Source organism: Lutra lutra, chromosome 3 (assembly GCF_902655055.1).
Source record: "Lutra lutra chromosome 3, mLutLut1.2, whole genome shotgun sequence".
NCBI classification, from domain to species: domain Eukaryota; kingdom Metazoa; phylum Chordata; class Mammalia; order Carnivora; family Mustelidae; genus Lutra; species Lutra lutra.
Window position 1 is genome coordinate 47,422,851 of NC_062280.1, and position 15,146 is coordinate 47,437,996.

Sequence of the window (15,146 nt, forward strand, 5' to 3'; positions counted from 1 at the left end):
GCGTTGGTCAGGGTGGGAGCAGCTAGAACACTCGCAGAGTATCGGCAGGAAGACACGATGTGTACACACGGGCCCCAGAAAGCAGGCTGTCAGTCGGCCCAGGATACAGGGCTTGCATGAAGGATCTGCCTGGAAGAGAGATTCAGAACAGCCCCAAACTGGAAACAATCCAAATGTCCCTCCCGGGGAGAACAGATAAGCAAATCAAAGCGTAGCCACACAAAAGACCCCTATACTCAGCAATAGGAAAGAAGACACAGGGAGACAGCAATGGCTCCGATGGCCCTTAGAGCCCTGGAGCTGTGCAGAACACCTCCTGCAGGGGTTCCAGGCCTGAAGCTCAGCAGGAGATAGGCCTGACCTAGCCAGGCAGAAAGCAGAGAACAGCCAGACTGGGGCAGGGGCAGCGGGGGTGGGGGTGGGGAGCTGCGGCTGGGGAGGCTGACTAAGAAAGAGCAGAGGGTCTTTGGAGGGCAATGGGAAAGCTCTCATGATCCTGCAGCTGTGGGACTATCTCAACGCTCCCTGAACTAGGCACTGACCATCCTTTTAGTGTCTGTAAATTATCTCAATACAGTTAATGTGTAATGTTAATGAATGATGAAGCAGGTAGTCAGGGCTGAAAAGAAAGTTAGAGGATCGGTAGATTTATGCGAATAAATAACCCAGAATGCAATGCAGGGAAACAAGAACATAGAGCTGGGAGAGAGAAGTTAAGAGATAAAGATGGGCAGAACTGAACAGCTAGCTGGAGAGAGAGTGGAGAGGAAGAGGTAAGAGGAAGAGAGTGGAGAGGTAAGAGTGAGGAACAAAGCCACAGACCAGCCTCCCAAATGTGAAAACCCAACAGAAGTGGTGGTGTGGGTCTGTCTGGGCAGGAATAACCAAACCGATCAAAGGAACAGACATCGGCCACCCCCGGCCCAGTGTGGGAAAGAACCCCAGACGCTTGACAGGGAGTAGTGCCCAGCACTGGCCACAGGCCCATGGGGAAGCCAGGCAACTCCATGTCCCTCCAAGAAACAGTAACAGGAGAGCGATCAACATGCAACATGTGAAAAGCCACGTCCAAGACATCAAAGACTAACCTTGTGAAAGTCAAAACTTTCATAGATAATTAAAAGACCTTCAGTAGACTTTGGGCAAGGAAGGTTTTCTTCAACAAGACACAAAAAGCTCTAACTGTAAGCTGATAAATTTATCATTAAAGTTCAGAATGTCCGTTCACCAAAAATACCACAAACAAAATGATAGAAACCCCAAACTGGGAAAATATATTTGCCACATATATAACCAGGAAATTAATATCCAAGAGAGTTCAAAAGGCCAATAATTTAAAATTTAAAAAATAATAATACAGTAAAAGACACACAGCTTCATGGAAAAAATGGAAACAAGAATTTCACAGAAAAGGAAGCCTTAGTAGACAGTAAACCTGTAACAAGGGGCTTAGCTTTATTAGCACAATCATGACCATTTTACACCTACTAAGCCAGCAAAACCTAATAATTTTAATAATATCAAATATTGATAGAGATCAGAATTAATGGCAACACTAACAAATTAATGTAACCTCTTCAGAAAACAGGTTAAGTCACACATTAACCTACTGGGACAGTTTATCCCACTATCTTAGACTTATATTCTATAGGATCCTTGCACGTAAATAGCAAATCACACTCAAGAATGATCGGGGCAGCATAGCCCTCAATGGCAAAAGAAAAACTGAAGAATAAACCTGAACACTCATCAACAAGAAAACAAATTTAAGATTCTGGCATATTCACCCTATGACTCATAACAGTGAAGACAAATTCTATACACGCAATGAGGATAAATCTCACAATATAGTAAGTGAAAAAAATCAAATTACGAAAGACCATTGAGAGTAAAATTCCCTTTCTACAACACCCCCATCTACATATATTGTTGAAGGGTATACACAAATGTGAAAAAACCCAAACTTCCGGCAGGTTTCCTCTGAGGGTCCAGCAGCAAGATGGAATGGAGGGCCATACAATGGCCTAAGGTCTTTCAGTTCCTAATTTTGGGCTTAAATGTGTTCACTTCATTGTTATGATTCATGACTAATGTCGCATTTATCCTTTTGAATGGTTAACCAGCGTATGCTAAAAAGTTAAGAGATGTTTCCTACACATACGTATATATCCAGTGTGGGATCCTAAGAGCAACAGCTGATTAGGAACCAAAAGAGTAAGAAGTAAAAGAGAAATTAGATAGCAAACTAACAGAACCTGTTGCTTCCCTTCTCTAAGCATCTAAAGGGACTATTTCTAAAATAAAGAACAACATGATCACATTTTCATTTCTATTTCTACAACCAACCGACTGACAAAGCACAGAGACTTGATGATAACTTCTGACTACACTGTGAATGTGAGAAAACTCTGACTTGTAAAAAAAACAAAAACCTCTCTTCAGACTACATTGTAAATTTACTAATAAAACTCTAGAATACATAGTAAGTTATAAAAGTTGGTTTTGTAAAGGTAACAAGAAGAGGGAAAGAAGGGAAGAAAGGGAAGGGAGGGTAGGGGCCAAAATGCTTGGTCTTGCATGGGGGAGCGGGGGGTAGATAAATGGTGTCCAAAGCCAACAAATCAAGTGGCTGCAAGAAAGCCAAATCCCTTTGTGGTTTCTGTGCCCTCTGTGGCCAGCCACGGGCTAGTCAGCGTTGCACACCACATCCACGCCATGTGGCACCAAGGCCCACAGCACCTCGGCAGAGCCACCCAGCACCTCCAGCTCCACAGGCACAGGCCAGCCTCTGAGAACACCGAGCCTGGCTTCACACAACCTTACATCACTCCTTTTTCACAGGCTTAATTCAAAGACTAACCAGAAACTCCTGCCAGTCCAGCCCTAAGTTTTTAGAATAATTTTCCTGGGTTTTGGGTTTTTTGTACCTACTCTGAGCAGAAGATACAGGATGTTGAACAGCCCCAGGTGGTGTCTCTGTGTGATCCTACTACTGTTGCTAGTTTTTATTTCAGAAGGCATGAGTGACTGCCCTCAGACCAAACAGAAGCAAGGAGAGATTTGCAGGGAGCTTCTGGGAAAGAACTCTGAGCTTAGGGGTGAACTTCGGGAGGCAATCATCTTTCCCTCACGGAGCTAGGAAGCAAAAAGCTCCAGCTGCTCCCACCACTGGGGACCACCAGGAGCAGAACCAGCCTCAGAATGAAGCCAACACAACGGGCAGCAGAGCACGAGATGGCGAGGATGTCGTTTTGAGGATAAACCTACCCTAAAATCTGCCTTGCTCTGGACTTTGGGGGCCAAAAACTACTCCCCCCTCCCCCCAGAGCCTTTCTAGGACTGTGTCTTTTTCTCGCCTGGAGGCATCCTAAAGACTATCTAGGATGATGGCTGCTGGGTTGGAGAATGTGAGCAAGAGGCATTTCCCAGACCCCAAAGGTCAACAAGGGCTTCCTGGAGGAGGCACCAGCCGAGCAGAGCACCGAAAGGGGACTGAAGAAGCCCTCCTGGCGGACAGCCAGAGGCACCCTAAGACCAAGATTGCCACAGCACCCTCGGGGAGGAGTATGTGGGGACGGGCCTGAAGAAGTCAGGCCGAACTCCCAGGTTCTCCGACTACGCCTGCCCAGGCCCTTTGGACATTTTCCCAAAGACCGACTTTAAAAGGATCTGTGCTTGGGGAGTAGCACGGCCAGATCCGCATTCTACCGAAGATAGGGGCAGGGGCTTGGCGGGCCGGCTACAGCGACGCAGGCGAGAAACAGGCGGTCTCGAATCACAGCAGCGGCGGAAAGACGGCGCGGGGACACAGAAGGCAGAATTCGGCACAGGATGGGCAGTTACTGGGTGATGAGATGCGGAAAGGAAGGGGCTGCAAGGCGTCCAGACCGCACCCCGGGCTCCGCGCTCAGGCGCCGCCGTCGTCTGGGAAGAGAGCCGCGAAGACAGGACGAAGAAGGAAGCCGGGCACGCAGAGGGTCGCGGGCGAGACGCCGGCCGCAAAGCGCGCCCAGAGACCCGCCGTCGCCACAGCGAGCAGTGAGAGGACGGCGGGCAACGGGACGTCCGCAAAGCGCACGCGGCCAGCTCGGGGGCGGACGGGGCGCCGGCGGGCGTAGGCCCCGGCGCGGCCCCGGAGGGCAAGTGCGGCCCGGTCCCCCCCGGGCCAGGGCGCCAGGGCGCCTCGAACGGTCTCAAGGCGGTGACGGGCCACCAGCGGCCGGAGCCGCACAGAGGGGGCACGGGGGCGCAGGACCCGGCAGGGGCTCATCCACCAGCCGCGCCAGGAGCCCCTGGAGCCCGGGACCGCTCTCCCCAGCGGAGGTACCTCACTTGGGGCCTTCCGGAGTCCCCCGGCCAAGTTTGTTTCACCTCGCGAAGCGAGCCTCGCCTCCCCTCTCGCCCACCGGCCAATCGTAGAACAACTCGTGTCGATTGACAGGTCCTCCGAGCCAACCACTAGCATCTGGGGGCGGGACTCAGCCCTCCCGAGCCTAGAAGCCCGCGCTCACGGTTGCTAGGGACGCACCGGACCCCCCTTACGGCGCCTCGGAGGAACCAAAAAACAGGTGGCGCATCCGCCCGCGGAATTTAAGTGACTCCGTTTCCTCCAGTCTCCGAATCCACCAGGGTCCCCTCTCTGAGGCCTCGAGGGCGGGGGGCGAAAGGAGGCTCCCTCACGGGTCAGGCACGCCCTCAGGACCGAAGGATCGACGGAGGCTGCGGCCCGCTGGACTGGGTCGACGTCCTGGACCAAGATAGGTTGTCCCCGCACCTGCGGGAGGGGCTGGCCCCCGGTGCCCCGGCCCCACCACGTGCGCGGGCGCCCAGCGCTGAGCGTTAACTGGAGACGGTCCCTTCTCACGGGCCAAGTCCGCGCGGCGACGTCGGGACGAAGTTGGCCAGTGTACAGACGCAGCCGCTGAGGCCTGCAAGGGCCGGCACGCACTCGACTGGCCCGCACTTTGCAGCCCCGCGCAGAGACCCTCCACGAGCCCTAAGCATCTCCCCGATTCTTCTCTCCGCTCTCCTGCAGCCACGGCTCTGTGCGTGAGGCCCCGACCGCCCCTGTCTTCTTCCCCGCTCCTCGTCTCCAGAAGCCTCCGGGGCGCTCTCACATTACCTGCCCCGGGGAGGTGAGACGGGCTACTTCTGTGGCTGAGGACCACTCCTGTGGCTGAGGACCACATGGCTTCTCCGCTGAACTACAATTCCCATGAAGTGCTGAGGCTGCGCAGGCGCGTCGGGGTTCAAACCCTGGGTGGGATTCCATTGGCTGAGCCAGCACCAAGTCGGGACCCCTGATTGGCTGAGGGGCCTGAGGCGACAGATTCCGGAAAGGGGAAGAGCAGCCAACATGGCGGCGGAACGCGGCGCGGGCCAGCAACAGTCGCAGGAGATGATGGAGGGTGAGCGGCTCCGTGGGGCAGCGGCCCAAGGGCCCAGCGGGCGGGGGAGCAGCGGCCCTCACCGGCTTTGCCTGAGAGAAACGGGCCGTCCCGCCTCTGACCGTGGCCTGAGCCCCGCAGCGCGCCCTGACAGCTGCCAGCCGGCTCGGCGTGTTAGGGGCGGCCCCGGGCCCGGGGACCCCGGGCGGAGGCTGCAGTGGTCAGGAAGGCTCGGGCGGCCCAGAGGCGCCAAACCCAAGGCTGGCTGGGAGTAGCGGCGCTGGCGGGCGGGCGGGCAGGTACTGACGACGCGGTGGTCCTGGTGCCCGGGCGCCCACCTCCTGGTGGGAGCCTCGCCCCGAACCTAGGAGCCTGGTCCGCCGCGGGTATGTCTCCCGGGGCAGCTATCAGGGAAACTGAGGCGCGGGGCGCCGTGGGACCTGCCCCAGTCGGCTCATAGGTGAACGTGGTGGAGGTGGAGAAGAATCCTCTCGTAAGAGAATGGGTTGTGGGGAAGGGATGGAAAGGAGCCGAGAGATTGAACTGTTAAACAACGGAAGCCTGCTTTCAAAGGTGTCATAGTTCTGAAAAGACTAAATTCAACTCTTTAGTTTTGTTGAAAAGTCATTTGCATATTACATGTGCATATAGTTATACATACACACACCAGTTGGAGAGTCAGTCTTGTCTTCAAGTGCTTACATGCTTTGGTCTCCCCCGATTTTCGGAGGGAGGAAGTTCAGCCACTGTCTTATGTGTAAAGTGCTGGGGAAGAAGGATGGGAGGTGGAGTGCGAAGAAGAGCTGACATGTTTGGAGTGATGGCTGCCTAACCAAATCCAACTCTGACCTGAAGCTTGAAGGATAACTACAAATCACCAGGTTGCAGAAAAATCAAATATCATTTCAGGCCAGAAAAAAACTAAAGCAAAGGGCTGTGAAAGAAGGTGGTCTGTTTGAAAGGAGATTTGACCAAGAGTGATTGTGCTTTTGGAGGAGGGTAGCAAGAGAAGGTCGTGGAGTACCTTGGTGAAGGGTCTTGGATCTTGTTGAGCAAAAAAGCACCTCTTCCTATCCCCTCTCCTCGAGACGGTCCTCCCAATCTACCCCTTTCTCTTCACCTGTTTCCACGTCTTGGTAAACAGCAAATACAAAACCCAGGTGATTCTCTCTCTCCCGCTCCCACCCATCCAAATTAGTCAACAAGTTCTGATGCCTCTATATCCTTAATCTCTCCAGATCTTCAATACCTCTTCCATTCCCACTGTCTGTACTTTGAACCAGTCCATTGTTCTCACTATCCCAAAGTTGCCTTATAGTTGGATCTACTATCTCATGCTCTAGACCCTCTGCTGCCTTGAAGATAGTGTTCCACATTTCACTTTGGCTGCCCTTCATTCCACATTTCATTTGGCTGCCCTATGTCCCTGCCACCCTGGTCACAGCCATACCACACCCGGTAGAATTTGCTCTCTCTTAGCCTTGACCACAGAGTGCCCTGTGCCTGGTAATAGCTAATTACCAAGTGTTTACTCCATGTCATGCACATGCTGATTGCTTTTGTGCTTTTTGTGCTTTAGTCCTGACAACACCTGTGGTCTGTGGGTCCTATCCTAACCCCCTTATACAGATGAGGAGAGTGAGGCTTGGAAAACCAAATAGCCTGCCAGCACTGTGTTTGTATGGGCAAGGCAAAATTTCAGCAGGAGTCACTGGCAGTCCAAAAACTTTTGGAGTTTGGACACCTAGGTGGCTTAGTCAGTTAAGCATCTACCTTCGGCTCAGGTCATGATCCTAGAGTTCTGGGATCCAGGCTTCTTGCTTAGTAGGGAGCCTGCCTCTCCCTCTCCCCCTGCCTGCCTGCCGCTGCTCTACCTGTTTGTGCTTGCTTGCGCTCTTGCGCTCTTGGGCTCTCTCGCGTTCTCTCTGTCAAATAAAATCTTTTAAAAAATAAAAATTAAAAAAAAAACTTTTGTTGGAGTCAAAGATCAGATTTGGATTTTACAATCACATCAGATTCTCTGGCAATGCAGAATAGATTAGACAGAGCCAGAAAAGTCCCAGAGAGACCAGTTAGAATGCCAGGCAGGAGCCCAGGCAGTTGCCAGGGTGGGGAAGAAGGAGTGGATTCAGAGGTTTGGCAGGTTGATTTCATAAGAACTTGGTTTAATGCAGCCCGATTCCCTGGGTGCTACTTTTCTAGGCCCAGGAGGAGATACAAAGAAGAAATAAAACTTCCTTTCCTCAAAGAGTATACCCCTTTGTGGACAAACTGTAGCCAGGAAAGAAAATACTTTCAGTATCATTGATAACTCCCAGTAACTTATTACTGTTTCATCTCTTCACGATAGACTTCCAAGGGAGATCATGAAAAAAGCTGGAAAAAGGAAAATTATTTGACAGTCTTACCAAAGGATTTTTACCAGTCTGCCATATTTAGTCTTGCCTTATTTATTAATTCAAAAATACTTATTTCCCAGCCTTTCAAAGCTGTTGGCTGGTATCACTGTGTGCAGATGTTTGGCATCGGTGATCTTTATGTGGGGCATTTGGCACTATTGGCCATCTTCTCCTTTTTCATTACAGCCTTCCCTCTGCCCACAATCTGATTTGAGTTAGTCTTGATTTCTTTCAGAACGTGGGCCTGTGAACTGGGCTGGTTTTCTTGGCCAAATGGATAGTGGAGCATGGATGAAGGTATGTGGTGGAAGGGTCACGATGGTCCCCGCTACGTGGACATCCAGGCCAAAAGTGAGCCACACAGGAGATGCTTCACTGTGTCACCCGTTAGTCCGCTTTGTCACAAATGATCCAGGGCTTTTACAACATCTGGGAATTCTTCACAATTTCCTTGAGGGCAGGAATAGTCTGTTACTCATCTTAGTCCCCATGTGTCCTCCCTGCTCTGCCCTCCCCCACACAAGTTGTCCCCACCACTATACGCCGCAGATGGTGCCCAAGACAGGAAAGACACTCGTGTTTGTTGAGCTGACTTCAACAAATGTTTCTCAATGAAGTCTTTTTGACTTATAGCTGAATGTCCGTCTGTTAAATGTTCTTCAGGGAGTCACATAAAGTGGCTGTGAGTTCTTATTGATGTGTGTGGGCTTAGTTGACAGGCGAGTCGAATCTGAAGAGTCTGGCGATGAGGAAGGGAAGAAGCAGAGCTGCGGTATAGTGGCGGACCTCAGTGAGCACAGCCTAAAGGATGGAGAGGAGCAGGGGGAAGAGGACCCAGAAGGTACCAGGCCGAGTTAAGAGCCTTAAACTCTCTAAGGGGGGAGGGTGCGGCCGTGTTGCATGTGATCTGCCCAACCCCACTACACCGCGTTGTGTGGTGTGGAGGCTGTGTGGTGTGGAGGCGAGGGCAGTGGGAGGACTGCTACTCAGGAGGGGCATTCATTTGGCTGGTTCTTGATCTGCTGATGTGGCAGTAGAGGCCCGAGGGGGCTGGTGGCCGTGCCCTCAGAGCATTGCGCCCCCTGAGGCACTCCCTTCGTGGGCTGACTCATTTATGCCACTTGCAAGCAGGATGCTTTTTTTTTTTTTTTAGTTCCACTGAAGCAAATGCTACTACTGATAACATTATTAGTACTGGCATGTCATCTGAGACAGAATCAGAAAACTGTTTTATTAGCCATATATTCAGAATACAAGATTTGAAAAAAAAATATTTTCGCTGATGATGCTTTTGTTTCCTATCCTAGTCACGTAAACTAATTTCAGAATAGCACCTTTAGTATTTTAGAGAAGTCATTTCTTTTTTCTTTTCTTTTTTTTTTTAAGATTTTATTTATTTATTTGACAGAGAGGTAGAGAGCACAAGTAAGCAGAGCAGTAGGCAGAGGGATAGGGAGAAGCAGGGTCTCCACTGAGCAGGGAGCCCAATGCGGGACTCAATCCCAGGACCCAGGGATTATGACCTGAGCCAAAGGCAGCTGCTTAACCTACTGAGTCACCCAGGCGCCCTAGAGAAGTCATTTTTAAGTCATGCTTCACCATACGAGAGGCCTGAAGTTTGACTCCTAAATTGCTAAGATGTTAGGAAAATTGTTTCATGCAGAAAATATCTCAGTAGCCTCCTGTTTTAGTGATTAAAAACAGCAACAAAATTAATTTAGAGATGAGAAAAGTAAGTTCTCAGTTGATAGTGGTGGTTTTTCACCCTCCCCAACCGTGATCTTTGTTGGTTTGGTTAGAAAAATTGATTTACATTGAAAAGAATGAGAGAGGGCATCTGAACAGACAGAAAGATGTGCAGGATACATTAGTAGGAAACAACAGCACGTTTCCAAACAGTATGCATGTCGAAGTCTTACTGTTAAAATGGTTAATAATATCTAAGTTTTAACATGCGTTAAAGAGAAAACACATCAAACTGCAGTTGAAGGTCTCTGAACAGCAGGTTTGAGAGGGTGCTGTACCTTCTGCATTGTCTAGATTTATATGCAATGTATGGACTTGTAAGGTAGTAATAGTCATGGTCTACCCTTATGGTGATAAAACCCACAAACTCTATAAAAAAAAAAAAACTAATTTTTAAAATAACATGGTGCTCTGTGCCAGTGAAGATGATTGGTAACTATGGCAACCTAATTTTAAGGCAAAGGGAGATTACCACAAAAGTATCATCCACATTTACTTTGGAGCTCCAGAGTAGATATTCTGGAAGCGGCGTGGGTGGAATAAGTACATGGGAGTGAAGGATGGAAGCTTTCGTTATGTCTAACTGAGTCACGGAAAGACCAAGAGGGTGGGAGCATCACCTGCTCTCCCATCCGAACATCCGGCGCTCATGAAGGACTGGAGAGTTGGTGGGGCCCTGTCCTGGGGATTTTCTCTCCCTGGGTGGTGAGTGCAGGCTCCTAGGGGCTCACACTGGGGCTCACGGTGATAGAGTAGAGCAGCTGGACTTGAACCCAGCTTATCCGAACCCAGCGTTCTTTGTTCCAGATGACTAGCTAATTAAAAGCACTCTGGAAAATGTTAAAAATGGGGGTGGGGATGAGCACTTGGGTGTCTCAGTCGGTAAGCTGCTGCCTTTGGCTCAGGTTTTGATCCCAGGGTCCTGGGATCAAGTCCCACATCAGGCTCCTGCTCATCAGGGAGCCTGCTTCTTTCTCTCGCACTACCCCCTGCTCTTGCATGTGCTCGCTCTCAAGTAAATAAATGAAATATTAAAAAAAAAAAAAACCCTCTGGAAATTTGTAGTCTTATAAGTCCTTAAGAGAAATCGGGCCTCGGTGCTCCCACCTGTATTTACTTAAGTCCTAAGTTCAAATAAAATTCAAATGTGTCAACTGTTACCTTTCACTTATTTTCCTTAACTTATTTTAAAAAAAGAAAAAGATGAATACATGATAGATTTGGGGAAACATTCTAGGCTGGTAATTATTGCAGAGGTTAAGCTGTTCTGAGGGGCCTGCCCTGAGTGCTGGGCATGCTACAGACACAGCCACGTTAAGCTGTGTGACCACCTGTCCTATGGAGCCCAGGCCTGGTCTCTACCCACCGGCCGTGCTCAGTTGTCTGCAGTGCTGCCTTGCCCTCTCACGGTGTCCTGGTGTGGATGCTGGGTGGCTTGGACACCTGCCTTCATTGTGCTGCCTCTCTACAGCTTCCACAGTTCACGGATCTTGGATTTGTGCCATCTGGGGGCGAGGAGTAATTTGGGTATATCTCTTGGTTTTGCCCAACTCCTCTTATTTCATTCCTATGTTGGTTGATACCTTGTAAAGTTATAGCAAATAATTCCAGTAAATAATAAACTGTAGCAAACGACATATTTTTTTGACTAGGTTAGAAGACTGAATTAGCCAGTGCCAGCCAGTTGCTGAGTGGTTAAGCTGGTCAAGTGCTCCTCTCGGCTGCCTCCAGTCAAGGGCCAGGCTGGCCAGCAGACAGAGTGAACCCCTGGTCCTTGGGAGGTGCCAGGAGCATGAGGTCTGAGGGCTGCAGGCCCATTCCATGGCAGAAGCAGATATAGCTTTGCGGTAGGGGGGCAGACAGCAGTGGGGACAGCCGCTTTCCAGGAGAGCGGGGGCCACATGCTCCTATCACGAGTGTGTCAAGCCAGGCGGCCCAGTTTCCTCAGAGAGCCAGAAGGGACATTAGAGAAGTGTCATCCAGTCACAGTATGTGACCTCATTCAGATGCTAAGACTGAGGGGAGAAATTGTCGGACATGGATGAAATCCAAGGATCGCTGTTATTGTTTTCAAGCACTGAGCTGTTTTTAGACACGCATCCATCAGTTCAGGAGAAACGAAGACCAGGAAGCTGCTGATGGCAGGCCATTGGGCCAGGGCCTGAGCTCATTGCACAGCTCTCCCCCAGCACTGGGGCAGGGGGGGTCTCTGCAGGGAGCAGCTCGTGCCTCCGGCAGAGAAGTGTGTTTAAATCGGTCAGGGCTCTCCAGTCCCTCTGTCAAGCTGTCCTTTGTTTTGGTGTCCTCTTTGCAGAGATGAGTGTTTATAGATTCGAGACCACTTTCCAAAGCAATAAAAGGCACATCCTAGAACATCTGACATGCCCAGCATGAGCAGTGTTCACATGGTCTAATTTATTGCCACGGACGAGAAAGGAGAGGGCCGGCTGTTGCCAGCTGGGCAGCTCTGGGCTGCTCCCCTACCGCCCATTGGGCTCACCTGAGGCTCTGTTGGCCTCTCCCCTCCTTCCTGCAAACAGTTTCAGGCTACATGTCCTTCCCAGGCAAGTTTAGTGGCACACATAGAAGTTTGGAGACCTTTGCTGGTCGCCGAGTTCAGGGACATCTGAATACTTGAAAGGCAACTGTGACTGGAGCAGTGCATTAACCCTGCCGCACCATCCAGAGCCTCCATGTGCCGCTGCGTGGCTTCTGCTGGGCGTGATTTCACTCTGAGCCAGGCAGCCCAAGTCCCAGGGCCACGGACACTAGGGTTCTGAATGGGCTTTGTTTTTCCTTCTCATTTTTTCAGGACAAGAGCTGCCTGTGGATATGGAAACCATCAGCCTGGACAGAGATGCAGAGGTAATGCCCCCGGCTGGCCGCAGCCTCAGGGGCCATGGTGATGGACCACTCTGTCAGTGTGTCTTTTATGGAGGTTCCAGATTAGTAAGTGATTTCCTAGGCAAGGTCGTCTGTGCCCCACTCGGTTGGGTCAGATTCCTTGTGTGCTGGTTGTTTCTAATACCAGTGGTTGAAACTCCAGGTCTGGAACCAGAGGATTGGGTGGCCGATGAACCGCCCTTGTCATCTGAATGACACGAGTAGGTCTGGTGATTGCATTGTCCATGGCAGGGCCTCAATCTCCCCAACATCGGAAGCACACCAAACGCTGACAGCTCCGGGCAGGCGGGAGACTACAGGAAGCCTCACCTGGGCACCCCCCCACCCCAAGCCCACAGCTGGCAGCGGCTGCCTGGGCCCATGTTTGTACTCAGGGGGCTGGGGGGAAGACAGACTTTACTTGCTGCTCATTTTTATGTCAGACTGCCAGCGAGCATCATGCAGCCGTCCTCTGTGTCACTGTGGCCTGTCTACAGGCTTGACAGTGTCTCCTCACCCTCCCCTGCACCCACCTCCAGAAAGCAGGTCTTTAGGTGCTGCTCAGCAGCTTGATTTCTTCTTCATTTCAGGACGTTGATCTAAATCACTACCGCATTGGGAAGATTGAGGGGTTCGATGTGCTGAAGAAAGTGAAGGTGAGGGCAACTCTGTCCTTCCTCTGGAGGGGATGCTGACACCCCGGAGCCCATCCCACCCAAGGGGTACGGGCATATGCCTAACTGGGGGTTGGTTCTGCTGGCCCGTGTCCTGAACTGCCATCGGCACTTTGTACCCTAAATATGGACGGGTCTGCAGCACTATCCAGGAGGTCGACGGCCGCTCCCCTAGGCCAGACAGTGAGCCGGTGCAGAGCCTACCTGCAGTTAAGCACACCCAGACTGTAGTCCTTACCTCATTCAGTTCCGTTTGTTCAAAATTGAGCCCAGTGCTAGTTTGCTCTGCTGGGAAATAGCACGCCCAACCCTAACCAGTGCCTCCCTCACCAAGGAGGTCTGCTCAGTGCGAGGCCTGCCTCCAGCCCCTCTTTGGGTGTCTGTCCATCGTCTCCATTGTTGGCACGTTTCTAGAAGACAACGGGAGCATGAAAAGTGCATCCCCTGCCCTGGAAGGCTGGTGCTGTGACACAATTGGCATCTCGTGGCCTCCCTGTTGCCTGTGAAAACTGTCCTTTTTCATCCCTCAGACTCTCTGCCTCCGTCAAAATTTAATTAAATACATTGAAAATCTGGAGGAGTTACAGAGTCTGCGAGAGCTGGATCTTTATGACAACCAAATCAAGAAGATTGAGAATCTGGAGGCGCTGACACAGTTGGAGTGAGTCATGAGTCCGGGGGACGACTGTGGGGCTTGCTCCATCTCCCCAGAACCACCCCTGGGCCCCAGCTCCCAGCCCTGGGGGCCACCTCTGCCACAGGGTCCTGCCGAGAGCCTGGGGGGCAGCTGGGGTGGTGTGTAGCCCATCTGCTGGGGGGGCTGCTTCCAGCTTACTTGCATTCTGAGCCTCATGCCACCTGGGCTCTTTTAAAACTGAAATGCTTTGCTTGTTCTCAGGATTCTAGATATTTCTTTCAATCTGCTGAGAAACATTGAAGGAGTCGACAAGCTGACACGACTGAAGAAGCTCTTCCTGGTTAACAATAAAATCAGTAAGATTGAGAACATAAGCAGCTTACACCAACTGCAGATGCTGGAGCTGGGCTCCAACCGCATCCGGGTAGGTGCGGGCGTGTGGCAAGGGGCCTGGCCTTGGGGACTGGCGGTGGTGGGTGCTGGGGTGTGTGCTTGGCTACGTGCTCCATATGGTGGGTGGGGTTTGATTTCCCAGGAAGAGAATGTTAACTTCAGGTCAGTGTTAATAAGAACGTGGTCTAGCCCTTTCTCTGCACAGAAATTTCATTTGTTCTTCATCCAGATCACAGCCTAAACCTTAGCAAAGCATCCCAGTTACATTCCACCCAAGTGAAGCACTTTGGTTTTCATATGCTGAGGTTGTGTTCTTTGGTGGCCTCTCTGAGATGACAGTGTCCCAGACACAGCAGAGTTGTGGCTTATAGTGACCTGACCTGCACACGGGCTATAGGAAGCATGTTGCGACTCAGTAACTTGGTTGGCCCATTCTCCCTGGGCAGCTGCATACAACTTGGACACACCCCACGGCACCCTTACATCCTGCCACATTCTGTCTGACCTCTGGGAGCACTGGGCAGAGGAGACAGAAGAGGCTTCAGTAAAGAGGTTGGTGTCCGTAGGAGCAGGCCTTTACCCATCTGACGATAGCTACTGGGCAGAGCCCCTGGTAGAAACGCAGGAGTCACAGAAGGACTGACATTGGCGGGGGGGTGGGGAGGTGGTGGCAGCTGTTAGCCAGCAAAGAGGAGGAAGGGTCACCAGGACAGTGATGAGGATCTCTGCTAGCCAGAAGACCACCTGACATCCCAGTGAAGACAGTTGTCCCAAGCGCTTCTTCCCCCACCTCTGTGTTGCAAACAGCCCTCCGTCTAGCTCTTGGACATCACAGCACACTGTACTCAACCCAGCTTGGCCCTTGAGAGCTGGGCAGGGTGCAAACCCAGGAGGGCCTCCTGGGACAGTTGTGAGCAAAGTAGCCTATTTAAAACTAAAGAGTGAAGAGTGGTCCAGATGTCAGATTTTATCAAGTATCTCTCTGCAACATTTCTAGGAGAATGGTGGCTCACCGTACATCAGCATA

The 15,146-nt window shown here is 51.2% G+C and overlaps 2 protein-coding genes across 10 annotated transcripts in view; one reads left to right on the top strand and one right to left on the bottom strand.

Moving 5' to 3' along the window:
• PASK (PAS domain containing serine/threonine kinase) overlaps positions 1-5,242 on the bottom strand; it is a 37,586-nt gene extending 32,344 nt beyond the window's left edge. The window contains 2 exon segments of the mRNA XM_047721611.1: positions 4,571-4,748; positions 4,750-5,242. Coding sequence (XP_047577567.1) covers positions 4,571-4,748; positions 4,750-5,189 — 618 coding nt within the window. The 5' untranslated portion in view covers positions 5,190-5,242.
• PPP1R7 (protein phosphatase 1 regulatory subunit 7) overlaps positions 5,179-15,146 on the top strand; it is a 29,316-nt gene continuing 19,348 nt past the window's right edge. The window contains exons 1-6 of one of the 9 annotated variants that reach the window (XM_047721626.1): positions 5,179-5,408; positions 8,499-8,639; positions 12,342-12,397; positions 13,006-13,071; positions 13,620-13,750; positions 13,988-14,150. In XM_047721626.1, the coding sequence (XP_047577582.1) occupies positions 5,357-5,408; positions 8,499-8,639; positions 12,342-12,397; positions 13,006-13,071; positions 13,620-13,750; positions 13,988-14,150 (609 nt within the window). In that variant the 5' untranslated portion in view covers positions 5,179-5,356. Of the gene's footprint in view, positions 5,409-6,330; positions 6,334-8,021; positions 8,084-8,498; positions 8,640-12,341; positions 12,398-13,005; positions 13,072-13,619; positions 13,751-13,987; positions 14,151-15,146 lie in introns of those variants that run through there. The other 8 variants (XM_047721629.1, XM_047721620.1, XM_047721621.1 and 5 more) reach the window with 8 other exon arrangements.